The 26,082-nt window shown below is 40.7% G+C and overlaps 2 protein-coding genes across 4 annotated transcripts in view; one reads left to right on the forward strand and one right to left on the reverse strand.

The window, feature by feature from the left end:
* The window catches only part of CDC40 (cell division cycle 40), a 66,758-nt gene extending 60,129 nt beyond the window's left edge, over positions 1-6,629 (forward strand). The window contains exons 13-15 of the mRNA XM_025925217.2: positions 1,863-1,939; positions 3,437-3,581; positions 4,604-6,629. Coding sequence (XP_025781002.1) covers positions 1,863-1,939; positions 3,437-3,581; positions 4,604-4,781 — 400 coding nt within the window. The 3' untranslated portion in view covers positions 4,782-6,629. The remainder of the gene's footprint in view (positions 1-1,862; positions 1,940-3,436; positions 3,582-4,603) is intronic.
* METTL24 (methyltransferase like 24) overlaps positions 1-26,082 on the reverse strand; it is a 177,968-nt gene that overhangs the window by 58,552 nt on the left and 93,334 nt on the right. For 2 of the 3 annotated variants that reach the window (XM_025925950.2, XM_086707577.1), the window contains one exon: positions 14,230-16,465. In XM_025925950.2, coding sequence (XP_025781735.2) covers positions 16,151-16,465 — 315 coding nt within the window. In that variant the 3' untranslated portion in view covers positions 14,230-16,150. Of the gene's footprint in view, positions 1-14,229; positions 16,466-26,082 lie in introns of those variants that run through there. The other variant, XM_086707576.1, reaches the window with a different exon arrangement.

The following is a 26,082-nucleotide window of genomic DNA, read 5'->3' on the forward strand; positions in this document are numbered from 1 at the left end:
GCGCCTGGGTGGCGCAGTCGGTTAAGCGTCCAACTTCAGCCAGGTCATGATCTCGCGGTCCGGGAGTTCGAGCCCCGCGTCAGGCTCTGGGCTGATGGCTCGGAGCCTGGAGCCTGTTTCCGATTCTGTGTCTCCCTCTCTCTCTGCCCCTCCCCCGTTCATGCTCTGTCTCTCTCTGTCCCAAAAATAAATAAACGTTGAAAAAAAAATTAAAAAAAAAATATAACTATGCCTAGCAGGCATTTTTGCTAGCAGTGACGAAGTCCACAGAGTATTGAGACTCCTTTCTTAGTCTACCACTCATTGTACCAAGATTCCTTGAAAGAAGGGATCTACCTACATTTTTTTTTCTGTTTACTTTTAGTAAAACCTTGATTGATCTGAACCTAGACTATGGTTAATTTAATTTAGAACTGCTCCTGTGTTTTAATCCATGTTACGGATGATTTTTGGTAATAATTTTATATGAGGAGAGACAAATGGTTGAGCCTTTTTCAGACTGAGGTTCTTTTCGATACATTTGAGTCATTTTAAATGTGACTTCTCATTGATATCTTAGAGGTATAAAGCATTGGAAATTTGATAAATGATACTATTTCCCAGGTTACACCTAAAAATGTTTTCTTCTAACCAAGACCCTCCTAGAAGTTTAAGTTTATTTATTTTTGAAAGAGAGAGACAGACAGAGCAAGGGGGGGAGGGGCAGAGAGAGAGAATCCCAAGCAGGCTCCACACTGTCAGCACAGAGCCCAATGTGGGGCTCAAACTCAAAAACCATGAGATCATGACCTGAGCCGAAACCAATGGCTGGACACTTAACTGACTGAGCCCCCCAGGCATTCCTGCTCATAGAAGTTTTGTCTAATCATCTGCTTCTTTTGGATGGTAGATAGATGGATAGAGAAAATTCTTACTTAAAGCAAATTAGTATTCTGATTATTGTTATTTTCCAATTAATCAAAGTTTTGAAACTTGCACTATAGTTAGAAATTGATATTGCTGCTTTATATCTGTGTTCTTCTTCAGACTACGTTTTCCACACATTACCTGTAAGAAACATTCCTGGTCACTCATGAAAAGCAACGAGCCCCAAATCCCTCAGAATTACTAAAGAATTCTTCATGGAGAATTTTAAGTGGACAATATTAAAAACAAAACGGCATATGGAAATTGTCATGGTTCTAGATCTAGGTGTGACTAGTTTGGCATTTTTGTTGTTTTTGTTTTATTCTTCGTGTCACTCACATAAGAATTTTTTAATGCATTTTCTCCCCTGCACCATATGCATCTAGAATCCTTCACATGTAAACTGAAAATAGAAGATGTCCAGGTACCAGGCCCTTAATCGCCCTTTCCCATGCAGAAATCTCATTACTTCTGGATGGGCCCTGCCTGCTTGCAGATCCCCGTGCAGCTTCGCCTACCATCCACTTGCATTGCTGAAGGCTCTTTTACACTCTCACCTGTTTGCAGAGTAGCACGTTAAGGCTGACTGGCAGGGAAAATACGTCCCTGTAGGCTTGCCTCAGACATCTTGCTTCTGCCCACGGTGGTACATTTTCAGATGAACTCATTGTTAAAGAACTCTAGTCACAGATTTTTTTCTGACATAAAACTCAAAGTTTCAGTAGAACTGGAAAACCACGAACACTGTCATAATTCTCATGGAAAGGCATTTGTGAAGTGAAAGATCTGTAATAAGCGACGGGATGCCATTTTGTGATTTTCCTTCCCCCTGGGAAGTTTCATGAAAGGTTCATTAAATACATAATTTCAAGAATATCTCTTTAGTTTCCGAGACAATTCTCCTAAAGATACTTTTTAAAAATTACTTTTTCTGATAAGCTGTTGTTAAATTTTAGGGACATCCCTGTGGATTTCAAGTACATAGCAGAGCCCAGTATGCACTCAATGCCTGCAGTGACTTTGTCTCCAAATGGTGAGTCAGTAGGTAGAATGTGGTTTTAATGTGTTTTATGAGCCTCTAAGACAAAGTGTGATTTCTGTCTTCAGAAGAACTTTGGCCATTCCCTCCTAGGGCAAGTCTGTCACAGGGTCGTACTTGTATAAGGAAACGTTTTCAAAATTGGAAATAATCACTGGTTTTCATAAGTGAGTCACCTCACCCATTCTCTTGTTTTTTTATACATAAATAAATAAGCAAGCAAGCAAACAAACTGAATTCTAGCTAACACTGAGCATCTTAAGGATTTCTATCTGAGGATCGGGTTTTGTTTTTGTTTTTTTGAGAATTCTCCTTCCGACAGAACCGTGTTCAGTCATTTAGTGATTTACTGTGAGTTCTTTCTCTTTCAAGGGATAGAAAATTTTGATCTGGTTCCCCATAATAAAAATACTTTCGCAATTTACCATAAAAGATCTTCTCAGGCAAAATAAAAAAGATAAATCCGTCTAATACTATTTTCTATTCAATAATGCATTGCCTTTTAAGTATAAGGTAATTTGCACTACAGAGATACTGTGACAGTTTACTGATATAATTATAGCTCTCCATGAGCTATAGAGGATCTGATATTTGGGCAACACTCATCAAATCACTGTTAACTCACATAGCTCCTGTGAATGTAGAGCAAGGAAGAAGAAAGAGGCAAGAAACAGTTTGTGCTTCCATCAAGGAGTCTGCCACAGGCAAATCAGTGATCACTTCTGTCAAATGCCCTATGATTTTTATGAGAAGAGCAACCTAACTGGGTTCTGCTTTGATAATCATATTGTATACTTGTCACATTTGTCACCCTGTGTCTACATTTTATGTATGCATTTTTAAACTATCCATCACAGATATCGTGCCCTGAACAAGGCTATTTACCCTCTCAGACTGAATACTGTTAAGAGCATTTCCTTAGTTAATAATGTCTGCAAGTTCCCTAGGATGCAAAAAGATAGGCTCTCGAGGCTTTGGTGAGTCTTGGGTAGATAAAAGCAACTTGGCCTTCCAATACAGTTTCTATAATTGTTTAGGGATACATCTTTTTTGAATAATTTTATTTAATAATCCTAGGTTTTCTCACCAAGAGGTAATCTTTCCTTTTCCCGTAATTAACATAGGTAAATCTCTTTTCCTCCATGGTTCTGTTGGACTTAGTCCAAGTTAATTTTATTTAATAAAATTTTACTTGAGTTCTGTTAATGCTAAACTCAGAATTTCTGTGTATCCTTATATAGGCAAAAAGAAGCTTTTATATGGAGAGTACTTGATACGGGATTATATGCACAAAATCCATTACTTTATACATAAATCCCTCTTGTCAGCAACACATTTGTAATACCTTACAGACAGTATAGTAAATTCATTTTCCTATTGTTGTAAAGTGGTTGGTAACAAGAGAATATTAATGTCTGAACATATTTAAAATGAAGTCTTTTTAGAATTTCTGGTCTTGGCTCTAAAATGTCCCATTTCTTGAATTTACAGGGAAATGGCTAGCATGCCAATCGATGGACAACCAAATCTTAATTTTTGGAGCACAGAATAGATTTAGATTAAATAAGAAAAAAATTTTTAAGGGCCATATGGTAGCAGGTTACGCTTGTCAGGTGGACTTTTCGCCAGACATGAGGTAAGTTTAAATCTCCTGTATTCTCATATTCAAATAATGATGATATGACCTACCGTTTTACAAGTAATAACACTTTAAAAATCACTCCCACATATGTAATTGTATGAGAACTGTGCAGATTGTCACAATGCCTGCTGGAAAGGCAAGAGCAAGCTATGAAAACTACATTTGGCTTTTTTAAGTTCTGTACTGTGTCTCCTTATACTGCTTGGTCCTGTGCCTTTAACCACATCATAAATGCCTATCTATACAGGCAGTGCCTTCTTGTCTCTCTGCTCTTCTAACAAGGCTAGCCAGACTGTGATCACTCTACTGCTGTAGATCGCTCTACAGCAGAATTCTGTATCACAGTGTTGACATGAACAACATCACGGCAGCCTTTGTGTTGAGACCTCAAATCCAGCTCTTGGCTCTTTCTAGGCCGCACTGGATTTGCGGAGCCCAGGTGGAGCCTTTCTTGGAGTTAAACTCTGCACTCATTCCCCTATTCTCAGCTAAAATATATAGGTACAAGTAATTCTGAAGTCTCTGCAACCTTGTAGTTTAGGCTAGGAATTGACCCCTCTGAGTCAGTCTTAAACATTTTCAAAAGACGTTGAAGCCAGAAAATAACCATGAAGGTGGTCGAGTCTGACTCTGGTAGAACCGGTGTTCGCTGGCTCTGTGTGAAGCTCGTTTCCCTGCACTGTTTCTGTCTAGAGAGTGATTTAATACTCCATTTATTGTGGCCCCTGGGTTTCCATAGTTAATAAATTTCCAAGTGAATGAATTTTTAATTTATTAAATAACTTCCAAGTTAATAAATTTTGACTCATAGATTGGTAGCTCAATGGGGAGATTTTTTAAGTAGAAGTTTAAATTATAGACTACTTTATACTCTACCGTGTTATTCTGAGTATTGTATATTCATATTGACTTTTTTTTTTTTTTAATGTTACAGGGAAAAAGATGAACTCTTTCTCTGTTCCTTATCCACTTTAAGGTGTTTCAATAATTTGAACTTATTTTCCTTCCCATTCTAGCTATGTGATTTCAGGAGATGGAAATGGAAAATTGAATATCTGGGACTGGAAGACCACAAAACTCTACAGTCGATTTAAAGCTCATGATAAGGTGTGCATAGGTGCAGTGTGGCATCCTCATGAAACATCGAAAGTCATCACATGTGGTTGGGATGGTCTCATTAAATTGTGGGATTAATGAGATTAATCCTTATCTAGGGTCATTTTTGATCCAATATCATATTTAACTATATTTAATTATTAAATGTGTTGGATGACAACTTGATTTACAAATTATGATTTCCTTACATGGCCTTATGAAGTTGACCCATTGTTTAAAAAAAAAAAACGTTTCTTGTAAATTTGTCTCCTATAATTTCATTGGCAATTTCATTTATAGATGTTATTTATACAGAGAATGACCACTGACTTTCCATTTGGTGAGGGTTATTGTTGGCAGGCAGTTGGGGTTTACCCCGTCGATATACTGAAAGGATCTCTCTCGAGTTGAGGAAGAATCCCTGATGGATTTGGGGTTTTAAAGGAGGTAATATAACTAATGACAAATAATTCTGAAAGGCACCATATGTGTACCTCTTCGACAAACAGGGAAGTAAGGAACAGGGATGATATAATTTAATGTGAATGTGAAAGGATAAAACCACCCACAATTATTGTTCCCATTATTTTTGGTGGGTCAAGTTCAAATCTTTTGGATTCAGGAGTTCTATTTTTTATGGCATATATTGTGTGTTTACTTGTAAGCCAACAATCTTCTTTAACTGCAGATATTCCTCTAATTATTAAATAATGGAAAATAAACAGTCCAGAGTTCTTTCCTTGGCTTTCTTCCTGATCAGTACAGACAGGACTATATATATAATCAGAGAATTATGTTATTTTTGAAGGTGACACTCAAGAGGATGAGTGAAGACTTTGAATTTTATTTGTATTTACTGTCTGTAAGGACCTGGCTACACTTTCAGAAATCAGGGTCTCCTAGGTCATTGATTCATAGATGTTACTACTGAAATACTCCTCATAGGAGACAGGGTATGAGATCATCGTCCAAAATGTCACCTTGTCATTTCTTTGAAGTTGTATGTTTTATCTTCAAAATTATTCTGCTCTTGCTCGTGGATATAGTCAACAGAACTTTTTAAGATCAGAAAAATGTTTAACTTCTTTCCACATCTTTGAGTAAAATTGATACTCCAAGAAGATGGCTAAGGTTCCCCAGTTTGAGAAGCAATAACTGTGGTTGGTTGGTTTAAAAAAAAAAAACTTTTAAGTTTCAAATTGTGGAATCAAGATAGCCTCTCGAATACAGTAGCTAATAGCCCTTTGGGTGACAAGCCATTTCTTCTGGTTTAGTACAAATCTCTATAATATATTTGAATGTACTTTGAAATATTTCAGTACCATGCTTACAAAGAACGGTTCATCGTGGCTCAGAGTGCCGACGTGGAGACCAAAATCATGTTGAATGTTGATATCCTAAGGGCATTTGCTCGGAGTCCTGGGCTATCAATAGCAATTCATTCTCCTTGTGCTTAGAACTTCCATTTTTAAAAAGTAATTTCTACAAAGGCCTGGTATTGATGACCTGGTACTAGAGCCACACGTAAATAAATCCCAAAGAAGAAAATGGAAAAAGAGAATAAAAATGGTAGACATGTTATTTTTGGACACGCACTCAAAGAAATAAGAATACACTGCCTGGCTGCTACACTGCCTTTCTGTATCTGCCAGGAAGGGTGGCTGCCGTTCCTGAAGAGGAAGGAATTCACACAAGACCTTTTCTTCAGTCCCAAGCCACTGGTTTTAACAAACGTGAATTACTGAAATGTGATGGGACAAAAAGAATTAATCCATACATTTAAACTTTGATCTTGTTCAGCATCAGTATTGTGTACGTTACAAATCATAATTTCTAAATCTGGGTTTATTTTATTGTGTTTTTGACTGTTTCTAAACTAAGTAACTGTATATAAAAGTTGTCTTTTTTAAAAAGATCGTATTTTTAAATAAAGCATTTTTGTAGAAAGTGTTATCAAAATTTTCATTCTTAGTTTTAGGTGTTAACTCTGTTGAGAGACAACAGATTAAACCATTTGCAGATTTTCATGGGTCATTTTTATCTTCTGGGGAGAAATGGTGCTTCAGAGGCGGGGATGGTATTTTAATATGGAACATTAGTGGGTTTATTCTAGTTACGTAACAAAAATACAGGACAGCACGCTGAGAGCACACAGATTAAGTTTAACGCCTTCCATATTTATACACCTAGTGGTGACACTGAGTCATGACTGTACCTATTTCAGAGTACACAAATGAGTGCGGCTCTTGCCCAGCTTCAAAAAGCCTCAAGACCATCCATATGGTCGCTGAAATTAAGTGGTTACCTTCTGGCCCCTGTTCCTCACTGCAACCTTTTTATCACACCCAGGACAGATTTCCTCCCTAAAGGTTGGAATGAAAGTGATGCTATACTGAAAGTTTTAATCAAATGAACATTTAAATATTGAAGCACAAGCTGGGAATGTTTTGCCCTAAGGAGACACTCTGAAGATAAAGGACGGAATAGCGTCAGACAGGCGCTTCCCTAGGTAAAAAAGTATAGTGATTCTTTTTTTTTTTTTTTTTTAATTTTTTTTTTTTTAAATTTTTTTTTTTTCAACGTTTATTTATTTTTGGGACAGAGAGAGACAGAGCATGAACGGGGGAGGGGCAGAGAGAGAGGGAGACACAGAATCGGAAACAGGCTCCAGGCTCTGAGCCATCAGCCCAGAGCCCGACATGGGGCTCGAACTCACGGACCGCGAGATCGTGACCTGGCTGAAGTCGGACGCTTAACCGACTGCGCCACCCAGGCGCCCCTTAATTTTTTTTTTTAACATTTATTTTTGAGACAGAGAGAGACAGAGCATGAACAGGGGAGGGGCAGAGAGAGAGGGAGACACAGAATCTGAAACAGGCTCCAGGCTCTGAGCTGTCAGCACAGAGCCCGACGCGGGGCTCGAACTCACGGACCGTGAGATCATGACCTGAGCCGAAGTCGGACGCTTAACCGACCGAGCCACCCAGGCGCCCCAAAAGTATAGTGATTCTTGACGATGCACTGTGAGGGTGCCTGATGTCCTTAGCACGTTTATAAATTACCGGGAGGAAAACAAGAACAGTAAAATCTTAAACCCTTGGATGATAGCCATAAGGACTGCCACACTTCGTGGGTTACGGAGGCTCTCCTTGGAAAAAAGTGTTTCTCAGAGGGACTGAGGACCAGCTGTATCAGAATCACGTGGAGATGGTGTTGCTCACCGAGATACAGAAAAGAAAATGGAGGTTCGTTGGAGGAGCCAGTGAACATATATATTTCTGTGTTCATTCATATATTCATATTTTTGTATCCTCATATATATATATATATATATATATATATATATATATCCTTCACTGGATCAAATTCAGCACTTGTAGTAAGGTCCCCAGTTGATAGGCAGGTACACTGAGGATGAGAAACACTGATGTAGAGTCTATCTTGAGCCTCATTTCAGAAACATGTAAACTCAAGACAAATTTTGCTAACCAAAAACAAATACATGTGTGTGCATGGGTGTTTGTGTATATATGTGTGTGTGTGTGTGATTATATGTATAGATATACATTATCTGTATTTCTATGTGTACTTTCCATGTTCATAATCACTATAATAATTGTAGGAACCACTTTCTCAACCTAAACACCACAATTTTATCTGGAACTTAAGGGAAAAGAAGGCACAACTTGCAGCCAGAGTCCTTAGAGTGGCTTTATTTTTAGCGACAAAGAAAGATAATTCCTTTGCTGGTACAGCTTCCTGTAACTGCAGTCACAAAGTTCAGATGAATTTTTTTTTAGCTCTCCACAACCTACTCTCCACCCTTCAGCATTTGAGATCTGAGGGACTAACTCAAATCTCAAGCATATTTTAAGTATATGTCCCAGTATCATGCTGTTGAATAGAAAAATGTGAGCTGTGTAATTTTTTTCATGTGTGTCATTTTTAACTTTCTCCCATCCAAGTACTAACCAGGCCCGACCCTGCTTAGCTTCCGAGATCAGACGAGATTGGGCGCGTTCAGGGTGGTATGGCCGTAGACTTTAACTTTCTAATGTAATGGTCACATTTAAAAAAAAAACAAAAAACAAAAAAACCCAGGGGTGAGGCACCTGGGTGGCTCAGTCGGTTAAGCATCCAACTTCGGCTCAGGTCATGATCTCACGGTTTGTGAGTTCAAGCCCCATGCCAGGCTCTGTGCTGACAGCTCAGAGCCTGGAGCCTGCTTTGGGTTCCGTCTCCTCTCTCTGCCCCTCTCCACTTGTGCCCTGTCTCTCAAAAATAAATAAATGTAAAAAAAAAAAAAAGAAAAAGGTTAAAAAAAAGCCCAGGGGATGTTAATTTTAATATTTTAGTTAAGATAACATATCCAAGGTATTACTTCAACATTCAATTATTTTTTAAATATTTACTTTTCTCATACTAAGTCTTTGAAATCTGGTGTATATTTTACACTTAACAGCACATCTCCATTCAGACCCTAAACATCCATGAAATATTCCACCTCTTTTATACCAAGTCGATTTACATGCCCAAGTTGTTGCAAAGAGAGTCTTCTAATAACTGAATCAGGTATAAGTTTTTAAATTTAAGTGGATTAAAAGTAAATACAATGTAAAACTCAGTTCCTCAGTCACATTAGCCACATTCTAAGTGCTCAATAGCAAAATGTGACTAATGGCTGCCATACTGCACGTACAGGCCTAGCAGCACGTTTTACGTGGTTCAAATGTTCAACTTTACTGCTTCATCTTCTAAGGTTCAAACTACCCAAAAAAATGTTAAGAATGTGCATGTTTATACTTTTCTGTGCTACATTTTGGGCAGTTTCCTCCAGTTCACTCGGAGGTCTCTTCACCTGTGTCTAATCTGCCACTTAATCCGTTAAATGTATTCCAATGACTTTCCCTTGATGGAAGGTCTATTTGTATAGTCTTTCACGCCTGTAATCATTTTAAACAATTTGTATTTTCTTTAAGATTTGCTATGTCAAGTTCTTAGGCTGAAAATCCCAGTGTTTATTGTGTCTGTCAACTCTACCTCATGGTGGGCCATTTCTTTGTCACTTGTAACTTTGTGTTAGGAATGCATCTCCTGTGGGTCTTGTTTTGTTTTTCATTTTGTTTTTTAAGAAAGCCTTTGTAGTCTGAGTTGAAGCAGTCCCTTCGCAGTGGTGTTACATTTGCTTCTGCCATCTACCCTCACCCTCACTCCCTCAGTTTTTTACCTCAGTTTCTCACCTTATGGTTTTCCTCACCATGAGACTAATATAAATTCAATTCCTTAAAACGGCCAGGGGCTTCAAATTCTCATGGGAAACTTTGATTTCCTCCTAGAGCTACAGCAAGGATAAAGCTTTCTTGTGGTGTGGGGGTGAGAGGGGTGGGTTTTTAGGACTCTTCCTTTGAGGCTGTCGCCCTCCAACGAGCCCACTGCTGCAGGTGTCTCCAGGACAATCCTTTCCCCCAACACAGCCTTATGTCCAGTGCTGTAGGCCTCTAGCATCACTGATACACTCAACTCCTAGCACTAATGCAGGAGGTACAGGTTCCTGCTCTGTCAGGGTCCAGGCTCCCTCTGAGCTTCGTGTGTCTGAAGATTTTTCTTTCTCAGGAATTCATCCATACGTATAAAGGTATATGTCTATACATTTGTGTTGTGTGTGTACAAAAGGTAACACGTTCACACATGTACACACAAAAGGATCACCATAGATACATACATACTTAACCTAGCATCTTCAGATATTGCCACTTTTTTAGCACATTCTCGAAACAAAAGGATAAACCAGTGCAGTCTGAGACCTGGTTTTTAGAACCAGGTGAGTTTAAGTGTGTTATCCAAAAAGGTACTTTGCCTAAGGGGACTTCATTTGATTGGAGAGCCATCAGAACAGAGTCCCCTATTATCTGGGCCTTTTTTTTTTTTTTTTTTATGTTTATTTATTTTGAGGGAGAGAGACAGAGTGCGAGCAGGGGAGGGGCAGAGAGAGAGGGAGACAGAGTCCCAAGAAGGCTCCAGACTCTGAGCTGTCAGCACAGAGCCTGACGCGGGGCTGGAATTCACCAACCACGAAATCACAACCTGAGCCGAAGGCGGACACTTAACCGACTGAGCCACCCGGGTGCCCCGGCCTTTTCTTCTGAATAGCACATCATTTGGATCCTTCTGAATTTATCCCAAGGCTTCCCTTTATAGCGCACAAATCAAGAAATTATCCTACCACTGTCTAAGCCTTCTCTAATCACAAAAACCTTAGAATAACGAGATCATCAAGGTAGGAGAAACCTTAGAAATCAAATATTCCAACCTAACATAAGAAAACAGGCCAATAAAGGTGATGATTTGTTTAATACCACATAGCTAGTTACCCACAGCATCAAAATCTGTCTCCTTTCATCCTACTATTCTGCCACCTTTACATAATGCAACTTTCTTGTGTATTTTTTAAATTTTTTTTTTCAACGTTTATTTTTGGGACAGAGAGAGACAGAGCATGAACGGGGGAGGGGCAGAGAGAGAGGGAGACACAGAATCGGAAACAGGCTCCAGGCTCTGAGCCATCAGCCCAGAGCCTGACGCGGGGCTCAAACTCACGGACCGCGAGATCGTGACCTGGCTGAAGTCGGACGCTCAACCGACTGCGCCACCCAGGCGCCCCTCTTGTGTATTTTTTAAATCTCAGATTTGCAGCATAATCTTTGTGGCTTCCAGCTTGCTCTCTCCGAGGTAATTTAAAAGAAACACTCAGTTACCCAGACTATGTGTGTTTCATTCTTCAGTAAAACAGAACCTAGCTAAAGACGTTCTCTTGGCCTCTTCCATTAGAGTCGGGCCCCCATCACTTTCTCACAACTGTGCCCACAGCAACATTGCTAGTTTTACAAAGCATTGGTTTTAATGAGAACTAGCATTTTTTCCATATAGTGCTAAACACGAAGTATGGCACTAGCTTGCTTGATTTATTTTCCTTAAGGACAGAAATATAATTATGTAAAGAATTTCTATTAAGATCTAAATGTAGGCAGTTGAATACGTTGAATCTTTGGGTTCCGATTTCATGTGATAAGTAACTACAAATACCTCTCTCAATCAGAAAAAGACTTTTTTACATAGGGTTAAGTGTATTTATGAACTCACAAAGAATCAGCAATTGGCTAATACAAAAAGAATTACATTATTGCCTAAAAGGCAAAAACATAAACTTACCTCTAGCAGAAGTGAACAAGTATATTAATTGAGCTGGGAGGTACTATTGTCAAGTAAAATAATCTGTTTTAATGAGGGCTTCATTTTTAATCTGACAAAATATGATGATGAGGGGGGTTCCCCGGTATGAATCCAAGCTTTGCAAAATCCAAACATGTAATACTGCAGAAATACAAACCTTGTGCCGTATTTACTATACCTAAAATCGTATAGCCAAGGCAGAAATGGCTTACACAAATAGCTAATCGGACTAAACACTGTAAATTCATGAGTTTGCAGTTACTTTTGTTCTACTTTTGTTCTACCCTGATGTAAACTCTAACAGATGTTCAACAAACAACTTCTCCCTGGTTGCCTTCATTTGAACGTACCAAATAGTTACAAATGTTTATAGCATAACCTGTGATCGCTGCATCAAATACAATCACTCTAAGAGAAAAGGGAAATTCTTTTTTCTTTGACTTTAATTTCAACTTGTGGCACAGCTTGTGCTAAAAGGGGACCTCTGAATCTCTGACACACTGTGTCTTTCACCTAAAAAAATAACAGATTTGTCATCATTTGAAGACCAATGTTAAATTGTATTTTCAGATCCATCTATGAGCGTTGCTCTGTTAAGAATAAGCTCATGTATGTGCAGGTCAAAGACTAAACAAAGGAAACACTGAACTTCCAAGTGACTGTGCCCTTTCTAAACCCATGAGGAAAGTACCACACAGTGGGATGAGCCAGGGCCAAGAGCGGCTTCCAGGCCTTGCAAGAGCTTTTCTGGCAACTGAAATACTGACCGAGGGGTTGCTGGGTCCCCATATTCTTTCACTGAGCCTCCATCTGGCAGGCATATTTTAATCAAGTAGATTGTTTAAAAAAATTTTTTTTTTTTTTTTTACATTTAGTTTTGAGACACAGAGAGAGACAGAGCATGAGCAGGGGAGGGGCAGAGAGAGGGAGACACAGAATCCGAAGCAGGCTCCAGGCTCCGAGCTGTCAGCACACAGCCTGATGCGCAGCTCGAACTCACTAACCGTGAGATCACGACCTGAGCCGAAGTCGGATGCTCAACCGACTGAGCCACCCAGGCGCCCCGCAAGTAGGTTGTTTAAATTAAACCTGCATGATCCAAAAATGTCCCAACGCTAACAGATTTGCAGGTCTGATCTTAGTATATTTGTGGTTCTCTCCCTCCCCCCCCCCCCCCACACACACCCCATTTACTAATAAGGAAGCAAAAATACATCCAATGGAGTAGCATCTTACATCTGTTAGAGGCTATTGAGGTGACATTGTGGAGGGAAGGGGGCCAGCACAGGCTCCGGATCTGAAAGGCTCAGATGTGGATTCCTGCTCTACCATCATCCACTAGTGACATGTTCTGGAAAAGCTATCTAATCTCTCAGAATTCCCTTACCAGTATAACTGGGAAAATTACACTTCCTGGCAGGGTTGCTGGGAGAATCAGGGGCAATCTCTGCCCAGTGCTGGACACACGCTAAGCTCTCAATAGCAGCTCCTGACTTCATCTGTTCTCTGTGTTTTGTTTGTGCTGCCTTTGTGGTGGTTACAGTGGTGCTGGTTCTCATTTTTCCTGCTCTTCTCAAACAGGAGCTTCCCAAACAGCAGTCCTGTGGTACCCCAGACCCTGTCTCATGGCCCACACCAGTATTTCTCCGCGGCAGATGATTTTGCCGCTAGGGGATATTTGCCACATGTCTGGAGACATGTGTGGTTGTCACAACTGAGGGAGCAGAGGGAGAGATGCTCCTGGTATCGAGTGGGGCCATGGATGCTGCTGAACATTCTACAATGCACAGAACAGCCCTCCCTCCCCCAATATGGAATTAGTCAACCCCAAATGGCAATCCGTGCTGAGGTTAAGAAACCCCAGCCTACACAATAAGCATAACAAATTTTAGAGGCAGGGAAACCATAGCAACAGTCAGAATACTCATCATAAATTTCAAACTATCCATGAAGGAAATGAAGGACAGCCTTAGAAATAAGCATAAAACAAGTACAAATAACTATTGAACAAGCTGCCTAGTAGGTGGGTGTGGGTGGGTGTGTTTGTGATTTATTTTGAGTGGTTTTTCTCCTTAACAGTACAGCCATTCTTACCTCAGATATATATATAATGTAATGAAGTCAACGTTCTGCACCACCAATCTGGACTAAGTGGTAACCTGCCCTGTACAAAGGGGGCTTTCAGTAATTCCTTAAATCTTCAATCTGATGAATTAAAAATCTTAATATGGGTGTGTACATATCTAAAACCTGATCAGCCTGGACACATAGGATTAGTACATTTCACACTTTAGTGTAAAAGAAGGTTTAAAAAAGGTTTAATGTAAAAAGTAGGTTTATTGTACATACTTCAGTGTGGAAAATTTTAATTAAAAAATAAAAGAGAGAATCTGTGATATAATCCAAACAGGAACTAGGCTGAAGTTAACCTTGTTTTGGAGACAACACCATGCAAACTGAGAGTTACGCCACTTTGTGCTTTTGAAATACCTATGGTCTTGAGGGCAACTTAACTGCTGTTTTTTTTTATTTTTATTTTTTTAGAGAGAGAGAGGGGAGGAGGGAGAGAGAGAGAGGGAGACCCAGAATCTGAAGCAGGCTCCAAGCTCCAAGCTGTCAGCACACAGGCCAATGCAGGGCTTGAACTCACGAACTACAAGATCATGACCTGAACCAAAGTCGCACACTTAACCGACTGAGCCACTCGGGCACTCCTTACTGCTACTTTAAATCACACTTATTCAAGCTGGTCTTCCCACCTCAATGAATTTTATTAGTGTACTATGAGTTTTAAAATAAAAACCTCATTTGTATTTTTCAAAATCATCACTACTAATTCAGAAAATCTTGTTCCCTTTTGAACTGAAGTTAGTAAGATTATCTAGCTAATATATCTTGGTTTCTCACTTGAGGAACGGTATTTTCAAACCACTGCAAGAAACAAAAAGCCAACACAGGGAACATCTGGAGTAAAAGGAGGTAAAAAATGGGGAAAAGGAATAAAGACTAGTAGCAATCAGTATTTTACTCACTCCCTAGATTTCTTGAACAAACAATGGACACAAAATTTTCCTGCTCTCTCAGGATGTAAAAATGCCAGGAAATAAACTTAATTTATAATAAGGTAATAATTTGCTTTATTTTATACCATTTAACTTATTTGAAGTAGAATTTTTGAAAATCATTCGTAGGGATAAATGTCTAATCCTATAAATAAAAATGATAGAGATCATTTGAACTACTGAGAACCTACACTTTTCTGTTTAATATTTAAAAATGTAAAAAAGATTGGCACTACTGAAATACTGCATAACCATCCCAGGAAAGATACAGATTTTGGCTCTCAGGCCACAGTCTTGTAATGAATGCCAACTGGCAGTTACGAAAAACTCCCTTAATCTTTCAGATCATGTATTAAAAAAAAAAAAAAATATTTGACAGCGTAGGCAAGTCGGTGGTTGAGAAATCAGGTCTGAAGTCAGAAAAGGCAACAGTAAAGACACGCAAATTCTGCTTTGTGCTTAGTTTCATAGGAACAGAAGGGGATTTAAGGCTGAGTCTGAAGGAATCCTGAGTTGAAGTTCTTGATGTTCTAGTCTTTGAAACTCAAAGACAGAATTTGGTGTGCCTGAGTTCCCAGAAACCAGCATCAGTGACTCTTATAACCACACAGCAGAGCCCTCGGCAAAAGGCAAGTAGGAATGATTGAAATCTACAAGGTTGTAAACAATGTTATTGACCAAGGTGAACAGAAAAAAACCTTTGAGTGAAAGTCAAAGGAAAGGCTCTGTTTTGAACAGTAAGCTACAAACTTAATCTCAGGAATGCAGTAAGAATGGAAAATTTATGTAATTTCTTCTTCATGTTGCTGAATTCATGGACTTCAGACACAAAATGAATTTTAGGGAAAACAGATATGTGGGGGATTATCTTCCATGTTAAAAAGAAGGAGGACAAGCGTCCCCACTCTGTCAGAGGCAAACAGGTGAAAGGCCTAGCATCTGGGCAGATGGAGGTTGACTCCTATGGCCCTCTGTGTCCATCCCTTCCCTGAGTGTTAACTGTGCCCCTAGCACGTGGCAGGTGCCAAGCTACATGCACTACAGAGGCAATAACACAACCCCCGCCTCAAGCAGGTAACAGGCTAGTGGAGACTGGACAAGGACACCGATAATTAGACTGCTGGACACGCCTCATGCTGTAATTATTTCCTTGAGTTCTTGATGAGGTCTTTCATCCTATTTCCATCTTGTATTCACCCAACTCAGAGTATAACAGCTACTTGCATTGAAAATATCTTTCTTCAGGAACAGCTGAGGTTTAGATAAATCTTTGTAACTATGAAAAAGCCTGAAACCCTTTAGTTCTAACTCTTTGAGGAGGCTGTACCAGAACCTCACGACACTGCTGTCCCGGCCACTGACCTCAAACCCGGGCCAGTGGAGATGAACCTCAAAGGTGAGCTGTCCAATTTGTTCAAGGACATCTTCCAGAATAAGATTTTCTAAAACTTTCCATTCTGCGCTTTCCAGATCTGCTTTGAGAACATCAATCTGTAACAAAATGATGAAATGAGATTAGCAGATTCAATAAGCGTTGTTAAAAATACCATCTTGACATCAGGAGCATCACCGTATAACTACCTCCTACGAAAGCAGAATGTTTCAAATTTTAGAGTTAGACAGCTTTTTCAAATGGCCACTGACAACATGAATTTCTTTTCTTTTAAATGTTTTTTTGTGCGTTTTTTAAAAATGTTTGGTTTTTTTGAGAGAGAGCACGAGTGGCGGAAGGGCAGAGAGAGAGAGAGAGAGAGACAGAGGATCTGAAGCAGGCTCTGATCTGACAGCACAGAGCCTCACGTAGGCCTCGAACTCATGAACTGTGAGATCAGGACCTGAGCCGAAGTCTGCTGCTTAACCAGCTGAGCCACCCAGGCGCCCGCAACATGAATTTTTAACCTCACTCCACACTAAATGTTAATATACAAATAATGAAATGCCAGCCAGAAATCATAATGAACCGTCCTACCTTCTGCCCAATGAGAATGGATGCCTGAGAAGGAGATGCTGGAGCATGTGTTTTCACAGAACTGCATGCCCATGGCCCCTCCCCAACAACCTAGACCCTGCTCAAAGGAACCCAGCCATGGTCCAGACAGAATGGTGGCCCACCGGGAGGGACTGGCAGAGGGCCACTGCCTGCAAGACTGCCTCACGAACCTCAGCTCCCTCCAATTTCTCAGGACTAGTAGCCAGGCAGAGTTCTCAGGTATCTGAATGTTAGACTTGTTAAAAAAAAAAAAAAAAATCTATTATTATTCCATGATTTCTTTTTCAAAGTAAACACCAGCACAGCATTTTAAAAGGGGGCGGGGAAGGGGGAGGCAACACCATCCTCTGTTCATCTAATGAATGTAAGTTCACATTCCAGGGAAGATGAAATATAGGAAGAGTAGGAAAGGATAGGAAAGATGCTGCAATTCATTAAGTCAGGAGAATCAGCTCGGTTTCGCTGGCTTTGCTATTAGAATAACAGAACCCCAAATACCTCCAGAAAGCAATGAGAGCTAACGACTTGCTGAGTGCTTATATGCGCCTGGCACTACGCATAGTGCTTCGCTTGCAACGTCCATTTACTCCTTTCAACGATTCTGCAAGGGTGACGCTGTTTCCATCCCTGTTTGAAGTTTAGGAAACCCAGACTCAGAGAACAACCCATCCCCCATCACATAGCCCGAGAGGCAGTAGTGACAGGTGAACTGAGTCTGTCTACCTGGAGCATGTTCTTAACCACTTATGTGATGCTGACTCCTCGTAAACCACAAGGGGGACAATGGTAGCTCAGATTCCCTCGACGGCTTTCGGTGTGGAAACCAGGTTGCTATTAGAGAGTGAATAAGGGTCAGCGAGTAGAAGCAGTATTACCAACATCCCCAGTTTAGAGTTGCAGAACACGTTACAGCTTAAAGAATTACTCTCTACAGGTGCAATCTCAGTGAAACAGCCCTAGAGGCAGACAGAGACTTGGTAGAAATGACTCTGGGCTGCCAACAACACTGCTTGTGTGATTTCAGAGTTGGGTGGAGGAGAAGATACAGAGGATTTAGACATTACTGCTCCAGGAAAATGGTCTTGGCCCAGCAGCATCCTGAGATCCCAGGGGAGATGCTTTTGCCACTGTCTTGCTTTGGACAGTACCTCATGATCCACCCGGGAAAGAGGGATGGCAATACCCCAAGAATACCAAGAGGCCTTAGAATAGCCCAGATATCTGGAAGCCAGCCTGTCCAGACTCAAAGAGGAAAAAGCAACATGGAAAAACAAAACACAAAACAACTTTCTTTTCTGAAAGGAACCGACTAAAGGCAGATTCCAGAAGAACATGCACAAGGGCTAAGATAATTCCTGTGAACTGGACACAACAGAATTAATTCACTCTTTTCTCATCTTGCTGCCCTCCCACCTTTTTGACTTGTTTAATCTTTGAGATTTTAAGCAGAATATTTCTGAATTAGGGTAATTAAACTGCCAGAAGAAATATAGAATTAAAACTTCACAAAATGTTCTCAATTAGTACAGAAAGTATCCCAAACTCAAAATCAACACTTTGTGTCAATTCACATAGTTAAGAATTTTTTTTTAAATCCTTAGAGCCTTATTTCTTACCATAGTTTTCTATGAGTTTGCACATATCGAACGTGATCAATAAAACAAACTACTAAAGGGACAGGGCAAAGTTAATCAGCCTAAAATTGACCTAAAAACTACACTGGTGAAGACAGAGGCATATACATTACATATTTTTTTCCAAACATATTTTTAAAATAAGCTATCAATCAGAAGTTATGAGAAACACACAAAAAAAAACCCAAATTGGGATACATCACTGCAAATATGTGCTTTCTGTGGAAATCCAATTTTCACTTACAAAATGCTATCCTATCTAAAGTGCGAAAAGCATTTTCAAATACAACAACACTGCCAACCTCTTTTGATTCCAGTGACTGAAAATTCTCTACTTCAATCAGAATTGGGTAGGCTGCTCTAAATCATCCGGCCCAGGCTGGTGCAGCACTGAGCAGCTCATAAACTCTTCCCTGCCTTCCAGTCTGAGAGCATAGCCAGACAAATGCTGTGAATAAAACATGGTTTTCTTTTCCTGCGTGCTTTTCCCTTTTTTTTTTTTTTTTTTTTGTCTAACAGAACGTTCTATCGCCACAGCGATCTTGCAAATGTAATTTCCACTGTTCCTTCATAATGCACCCAGTGTTACCGTTAGTCTAAGGCACTAAACGTTTCCGCACCAGGTATGTTACTTTTCAGATGCTAACATCAGCTCTCAACAATTAAGGCACTAAAAGTCATGCAAATGATTACATTGGAATAACTGAGTGCCAATCCTAATACAGTTAGGTTAACTCAGCTTTCTTGAGAGAAACAACTCAGTGTTAACCCTCCGTAAACTCTGGGATAACTAAAGACATATTCTTGGGTAGAAAGGTCTTGAAGAAGGTAGATCAAACCACGTATCTAGCATCATTTCAGAGGCATTAAAGGGGTCCTCTTACCAAAAATCATCTCCTTTCCCTTGTGCCTGAAAGATCCAATAAATCTCCTTTCCCAGAACTTTCTGAGGAAATGAGAACTTTCATTTTAAGTGGATTAAGATGTGAGGCCATTTTGGCAGCTTCCTCATCATGGGCACAAGTTGATGGCTGCATTCATCCACCCAGAACTGCAGGGATGAGGGAAAGTGGGGAAAGGGGCACCAGCCTCTGTACTAGCTTGTTGGGGCTGCTAGAAAAAAGTACCACAGGGGCACCTGGGTGGCTCAGTCCATCAAGCGTCTGACTCGATTGCGGTTCAGGTCATTATCTCACGGTTCGTGAGTCCGTGAGTCAGGCTCTGTGCTGTCAGCATGGAGCCTGCTTGGGATTCTCTCTCTCCCTCTCTCTCTGCCCCTGTTCCGTGCTCTCTCCTAGCTCCTAGTGGTTTGCTGGCAGTCTTTGGCGTTCCTTGGCTTCTGCGTTACTCTGATCTATTTCTTCATCTTCCCATTGTGTTATTTCTTCTTTTACGTGTTGCCTGTGTCCAAATTTCCCCTCTTTATAAGGTCACCAGTCATACTGGATTAGGGGCCCACCCTTCAGCAGTATGGCCTCATTTCAGCTAATTATGTCTGCAATGACCCTATTTCCAGTTAAGTTCATATTCTGAGGTACTAGGGGTTAGGACTCCAACATATGAATTTTGAGGTCACGCAATTCAAAGTACTACAGTGTTTAGGGGAGCTATCATCATACAGCTTTGGGAAGACACTATGTGTTCTGGAGCCAATTCCGCAGTCAATGCCTGGAGAAAGTGTCCCGTACCAGAGATCCAAGGGCCAGCAGCTCTCTGAGGCAATTATGGATGCTGTCCTGCTAGCTCCTACATCAGCCAGCCCTGACAGTTACAACTTTGCAATATCCAGGGCAGGTCAACAGGGCTCCGAGGCCAATTGAAACCACCATCATGAAACCCCTGTGCTTCATTCCTGGTTCCTTCCTGGCCACAAGACCAGGGCCAGCTGGTGCACTTTGTCCTTGACATCCCCCCATTCCCTAGCCACTTCCCTCTCCGTCCTGGAACTCTGCAGGCGCTCAACATCTTCATGCCTGCAGCTCCCCACCTGAGCCTTCTCCCTTTCCCAGGTACTCCCAGCAGGATAGGCAGACTGCATTACACAGTGCAACACCTTTAAAGAACTAGGGCTGGGATTCACCAACATCACTTCCATTGCATTCTGTCGGTCAAAGCAAATCATAGGGCCAGCCCAGACTCAAGGGGAGGTGAGAAAGATTCCAGCCCTTGAGGGCAATAGTGGCATACACAGAAAGGGTGAAACGAACCGTTCATGGTCATGTCTGCAAATAATTGACCCAGTTAATAAAAGCAATCTTCAAATGTACATACAAATCCATGAATGATCTACAGTATTAGAGTAGACATGAACCTTTGCTGGACATAAGCAATACTCCAGGAAAAATAATGAAGCCCTTAGTCATCAAAATATTATTAAAGAAGGGACATCAATTGAAACGTGGCATTTGCTATCAGATCTGGCTTTCCTTGGAAGCTGACAAAGAACTGGGACAGCCAATGGATTAAGGATGACTAATAAGAAAACACAAGGACAAGTAAAGCAAATAGGTAAAAATCTTAGATACTGTATTAGTGTACCCAGGATGCTATAACAAAATGCCAGAGAACGGGGGGCTTAAACAACAGACATTTATATTTTCTCACAGGTCTGGAGGCTGGGAAGTCCAAGATCAAAGTGTCGGCGAGTGTGGTTTCTCCTGAGGCTGCTCCTTGGCCTGCTGACAGCTGCTTCTTCTCTGTGCCCTCATATGGACTTTACTCTGTGCTCATGCACTCCTGGTATCTCTTCCTCTTATAGGGCACCAGTCTTATTGGATGAGGTCCTCACCTCATGACTTCATTTAGCTTGACCTCCTTAAAGACCCTATCACCAGGGCACCTGGGTGGCTCAGTCAGTTAAGCGATGGACTCTTGATTTTGGCCCAGGTCACGTGAGATTGAGCCCTGCACTGGGCTTGGTGCAGACAGCACGGAGCCTGCTTGGGATTCTTTCTCCCATTCTTTCTCTGTCCCTCCCCTGTTCATGTGCTCTCTCTCTCTCTCCCTCTTCCTCTCTCTCTCTCTCAAAATAGATATATAGGGGCGCCTGGGTGGCGCAGTCAGTTAAGCGTCCGACTTCAGCCAGGTCACGATCTCGCGGTCCGTGAGTTCGAGCCCTGCGTCGGGCTCTGAGCTGAATGCTCAGAGCCTGGAGCCTGTTTCCGATTCTGTGTCTCCCTCTCTCTCTGCCCCTTCCCCGTTCATGCTCTGTCCCTCTCTGTCCCAAAAAATAAATAAAAAATGTTGAAAAAAAAATAGATATATAAACTTGAAAAAAAAAAAAAAAGATCTTCTCACCAAATATAGTCACACTGAGGGTAAGTGCTTCGACCTATGACTTTTGTGGGGGACACAATGCAGTTCATAACAGATATAAAACAGGTATTTTTGCTCGAGTCTATTTAGAGGCAAGCAGTATCTCTCCACAAAGAGTTTAAAAATACATCCCTGTTCTGGGCTGATGGCTCAGAACCTGGAGCCTGTTTCCGATTCTGTGTCTCCCTCTCTCTCTGCCCCTCCCCCGTTCATGCTCTGTCTCTCTCTGTCCAAAAAATAAATAAACGTTGAAAAAAAAAATTCTTAAAATAAAAAAAAAATACATCCCTGTTACTCTTATGTCAGCCTGACTGCTGAAGAGTCAGTAGTTCCTCCTTTGTATTTAATGGATAGCTCCAGTTCTGGGGAGTAAAAATGTGACCCACCTCATTAACTGAATATCAGTCACAGAGACTGACAGATTTGTTCTTCAAAGATGGTCTCACCGTTAATTCCCATCTCATGCTTTTCTACAATATGGCCTCGATGCTCCTCTTATCAAGAGATGGGACTGATGTTCCCTCCCCAGGGATGGCTTCATAGGATGCAACCTGTGCAGCCACACCAGGCTCCCCCACTTAGAAGGGCTCCATACCTTGTTTAATGCTCTGTTGCCATGGACTTGAAATTCTTAGTAAGTTTTGAACAAGGGACCCTGCATTTTCATTTTGCATTGGGCCCCATGAATTATGTCTCCTATCCTGTGATGCTCCCCGTGAACCTTGATGGGCTTGTTACTATTGACTAAGAGTATGGTAGAAATGGTTCCAGATGACTTCAAGACTGGGCCATAAAAGCTTCTACTTTGTTCAGTGGTATACTCACCCTTGAAAACTTTAGCCCCTGTGCAAGGTGTCTGAACTGTCCCAAGGTTACAGTGCTGTGAGAAAGTCCAGACTAGCCCTTGCAGAGAGACCCTAAATCAATAGGAAGAAAAAGATGCCTGACCAACCCCGGCTGTTCCATCATCTGACTGTAACTACAAGAGAGACCCTGAGCCAGAACTACCCAGCAAAGCCCTTCCCAAATACTGACCCCCAGAAACTATGATCAATGATGAAATGATCGGTTGTTGTTTTAAGAAAGTTGAGTTTTGGGGGTGACTTTTCATGTAGCAGAAGATAACTAGAACAGAGACCAAGTACTATTTATGCAGATCTTCTTTCTAAATGTTAGAGGTTACTTGTACATTTAGATGTACGATATATAAATACTATATATTCCAAAGCCATGATTTCTATAAATTCATATGTATATTTAATCAAAAATATTCTCTTATTAAAAAATCAACACATGGTCATTGTTTAAAAATTAAAACTACAGGTAAGAAAAAAGAAAGGGAATTAAAGTACTCATAATCCAGAGTCTAAAAGAGTTAACTTTTGTAATCCCTATCAAAATAACACCAGCATTCTTCACAGAGCTAGAATAAACAATCCTAAAATTTGTATGGAACCAGAAAAGACCCCGAGTAGCCAAAGAAATCTTGAAAAAGAAAACCAAAGCAGGAGGCATCACAATCCCGGACTTCAAGCTATACTACACAGCTGTAATCATCAAGACAGTATGGTACTGGCACAAAAACAGACACTCAGATCAACGGAAAAGAATAGAGAACCCAGAAATGGACCCACAAACGTTGGCAAACTAATTTTTGACAAAGCAGGAAAGAATATCCAATGGAATAAAGACAGTCTCTTCAGCAAATGGTGCTGGGAAAACTGGACAGCAACATGCAGAAGAATTTACCCGGACCACTTTCTTACACCATACACAAAAGTAAACTCAAAACAGATGAAAGACTTAACCATAACACAGGAAGCCTTCAAAATCTTAGAGAAGAAAGCAGGCAAAGACCTCTTTGATCTTGGCCGCAGCAACTTCTTAACACATCTCTGGACACAAGGGAAACAAAAGCAAAAATGCACTATTGGGACCTCATCAAATAAAAAGCTTCTGCACAGCGAAGGAAATAATCAGCAAAGCTAAAAGGCAACTGATGGAATGGGAGAAGATATTTGCAAGTGATATATCAGATAAAGGGTTAGTATCCAAAATCAATAGAGAATTTATCAAACTCAATACCCAAAAAACAAATAATCCAGTGAAGAAATGGGCAGAAGACATGAATAGACACTTCTCCAAAGAAGACATGCAGATGGCCAACCGACACATGAAAAAATGCTCCACATCACTCATCATCAGGGAAGTACAAATCAAAACCACAATGAGATACCACCTCACACCTGTCAGAATGGCTAACATTAACAACTCAGGCAACAACAGATGTTGGCAAGGATGCGGAGAAAGAGGATCTCTTTTGCACTGCTGGTGGGTATGCAAACTGATGCAGCCATTCTAGAAAACAGGATGGAGGTTCCTCAAAAAAATTAAAAATAGAACTACCCTATGACGCAGCAATTGCACTACTAGGTATTTATCCATGGGATACAGGTGTGCTGTTTCAAAGGGGCACGTGCACCCCAATGTTTACAGAAGCGCTATCAACAATAGCCAAAGTATGGAAAAAGCCCATGTCCATTGATGGATGAATGGATAAAGAAGATGTGGTATGTGTGTGTGTGTGTGTGTGTGTATGTATATATGTATATATGTATGTGTATATATATATACACATACATATATACATATATACACACACACAATGGAGTATTAATTGGCAGTCAAAAAGAATGAAATCTTGCCATTTGCAACTACATGGATGGAACCGGAGGGTATTATACTAAGCAAAATTGGAGAAAGACCAATATCATATGACTTCATTCATTGAAGAATTTAAGATACAAAACAGATGAACATAGGAAAGGGAAGCAAAAATAATATAAAAACAAGGAGGAGGACAAAACATAAGAGACCCTTAAATATAAAGAACAAACTGAGGGCTGCTGGAGGGGTTGTGGGTGGGGGATGGGCTAAATGGGTAAGAAGACACTTGTTGGGATGAGCACCGGGTGTTATATGTAGGGGATGAATCACTGGAATCTACTCCTGACATCATAATTGCCCTATACACTAACTAACTTGGATGTAAATTTAAAAAAATAAAGTATTGAAACTTCAAACAAATGAAGAATACTGAAAAATTGTATGTGTGCGTGTGTGTGTGTGTGTGTGTGTGTGTGTATATATATATATATATATATATATATATATAAAGGAAAGGCCATAAAAAACGAGTTAACTCTTGAATACCTGGTGTACTTCTTGCTAAACATTTTTCTTTGCCATAAACACACACACACAGCACATATATCACAGCGTAAACAGGCAAAATTCAAACACACATGTTGTTTGTAAAATTAGAATCGCATTGTGTTTTCAAACATGCTTTTTCATGTAAAATGTAACAAACCATGAGTATCTTTCCAGGCCAATAAATTTTCATTAAAATGTTCTCGGGGCGCCTGGGTGGCGCAGTCGGTTAAGCGTCCGACTTCAGCCAGGTCACGATCTCGCGGTCCGGGAGTTCGAGCCCCGTGTCGGGCTCTGGGCCGATGGCTCGGAGCCTGGAGCCTGTTTCCGATTCTGTGTCTCCCTCTCTCTCTGCCCCTCGCCCGTTCATGCTCTGTCTCTCTCTGTCCCAAAAATAAATAAACGTTGAAAAAAAAATTAAAAAAAAAAAAAAATGTTCTCTGTGTCCCTTGGGGATTGCCTAAGCATGTGATTGAGGTGGCTGAGGCCCCTGCAGGGGTGAAGGAGATGTGGGGGAGGCTCTAGGCCCTCTACCTCAATTCGACAGAAGCAACTCCCCTTTCCTCGGTTTTATATATTTGGAATCCCTCACAAATTTTTGCCTGAAAAAGAGCTTTCCTGCCAAGAAAAAAGTTTGACTCCTTTTCCATGTTTTTTAACTTTTATACTAGTTTAATTTACTTAGTCATGCCCCCTTCTTTTAAAATTTTTTAAATTTTTATTATTTATTTTTTGAGAGAGAAAGAGAGAGAGACAGAGCACAAGCAAGGGCAGGGCAGAGAGAGAAGGAGACACAGAATCAGAGGCAGGCTCCAGGCTCTGAGCTGTCAGCACAGAGCCTGATGTGGGGCTGGAACTCACAGACCGCAAGATAATGACCTGAGACAAAGTCAGATGCTTAACGGACTGAGCCATCCAGGCACCCCAATCAATCCCCCTTCTGATCGATTCTTTCC

This window comes from Puma concolor, chromosome B2 (assembly GCF_028749965.1).
Source record: "Puma concolor isolate L17-30 chromosome B2, mPumCon1.1.hap2, whole genome shotgun sequence".
NCBI lineage: Eukaryota > Metazoa > Chordata > Mammalia > Carnivora > Felidae > Puma > Puma concolor.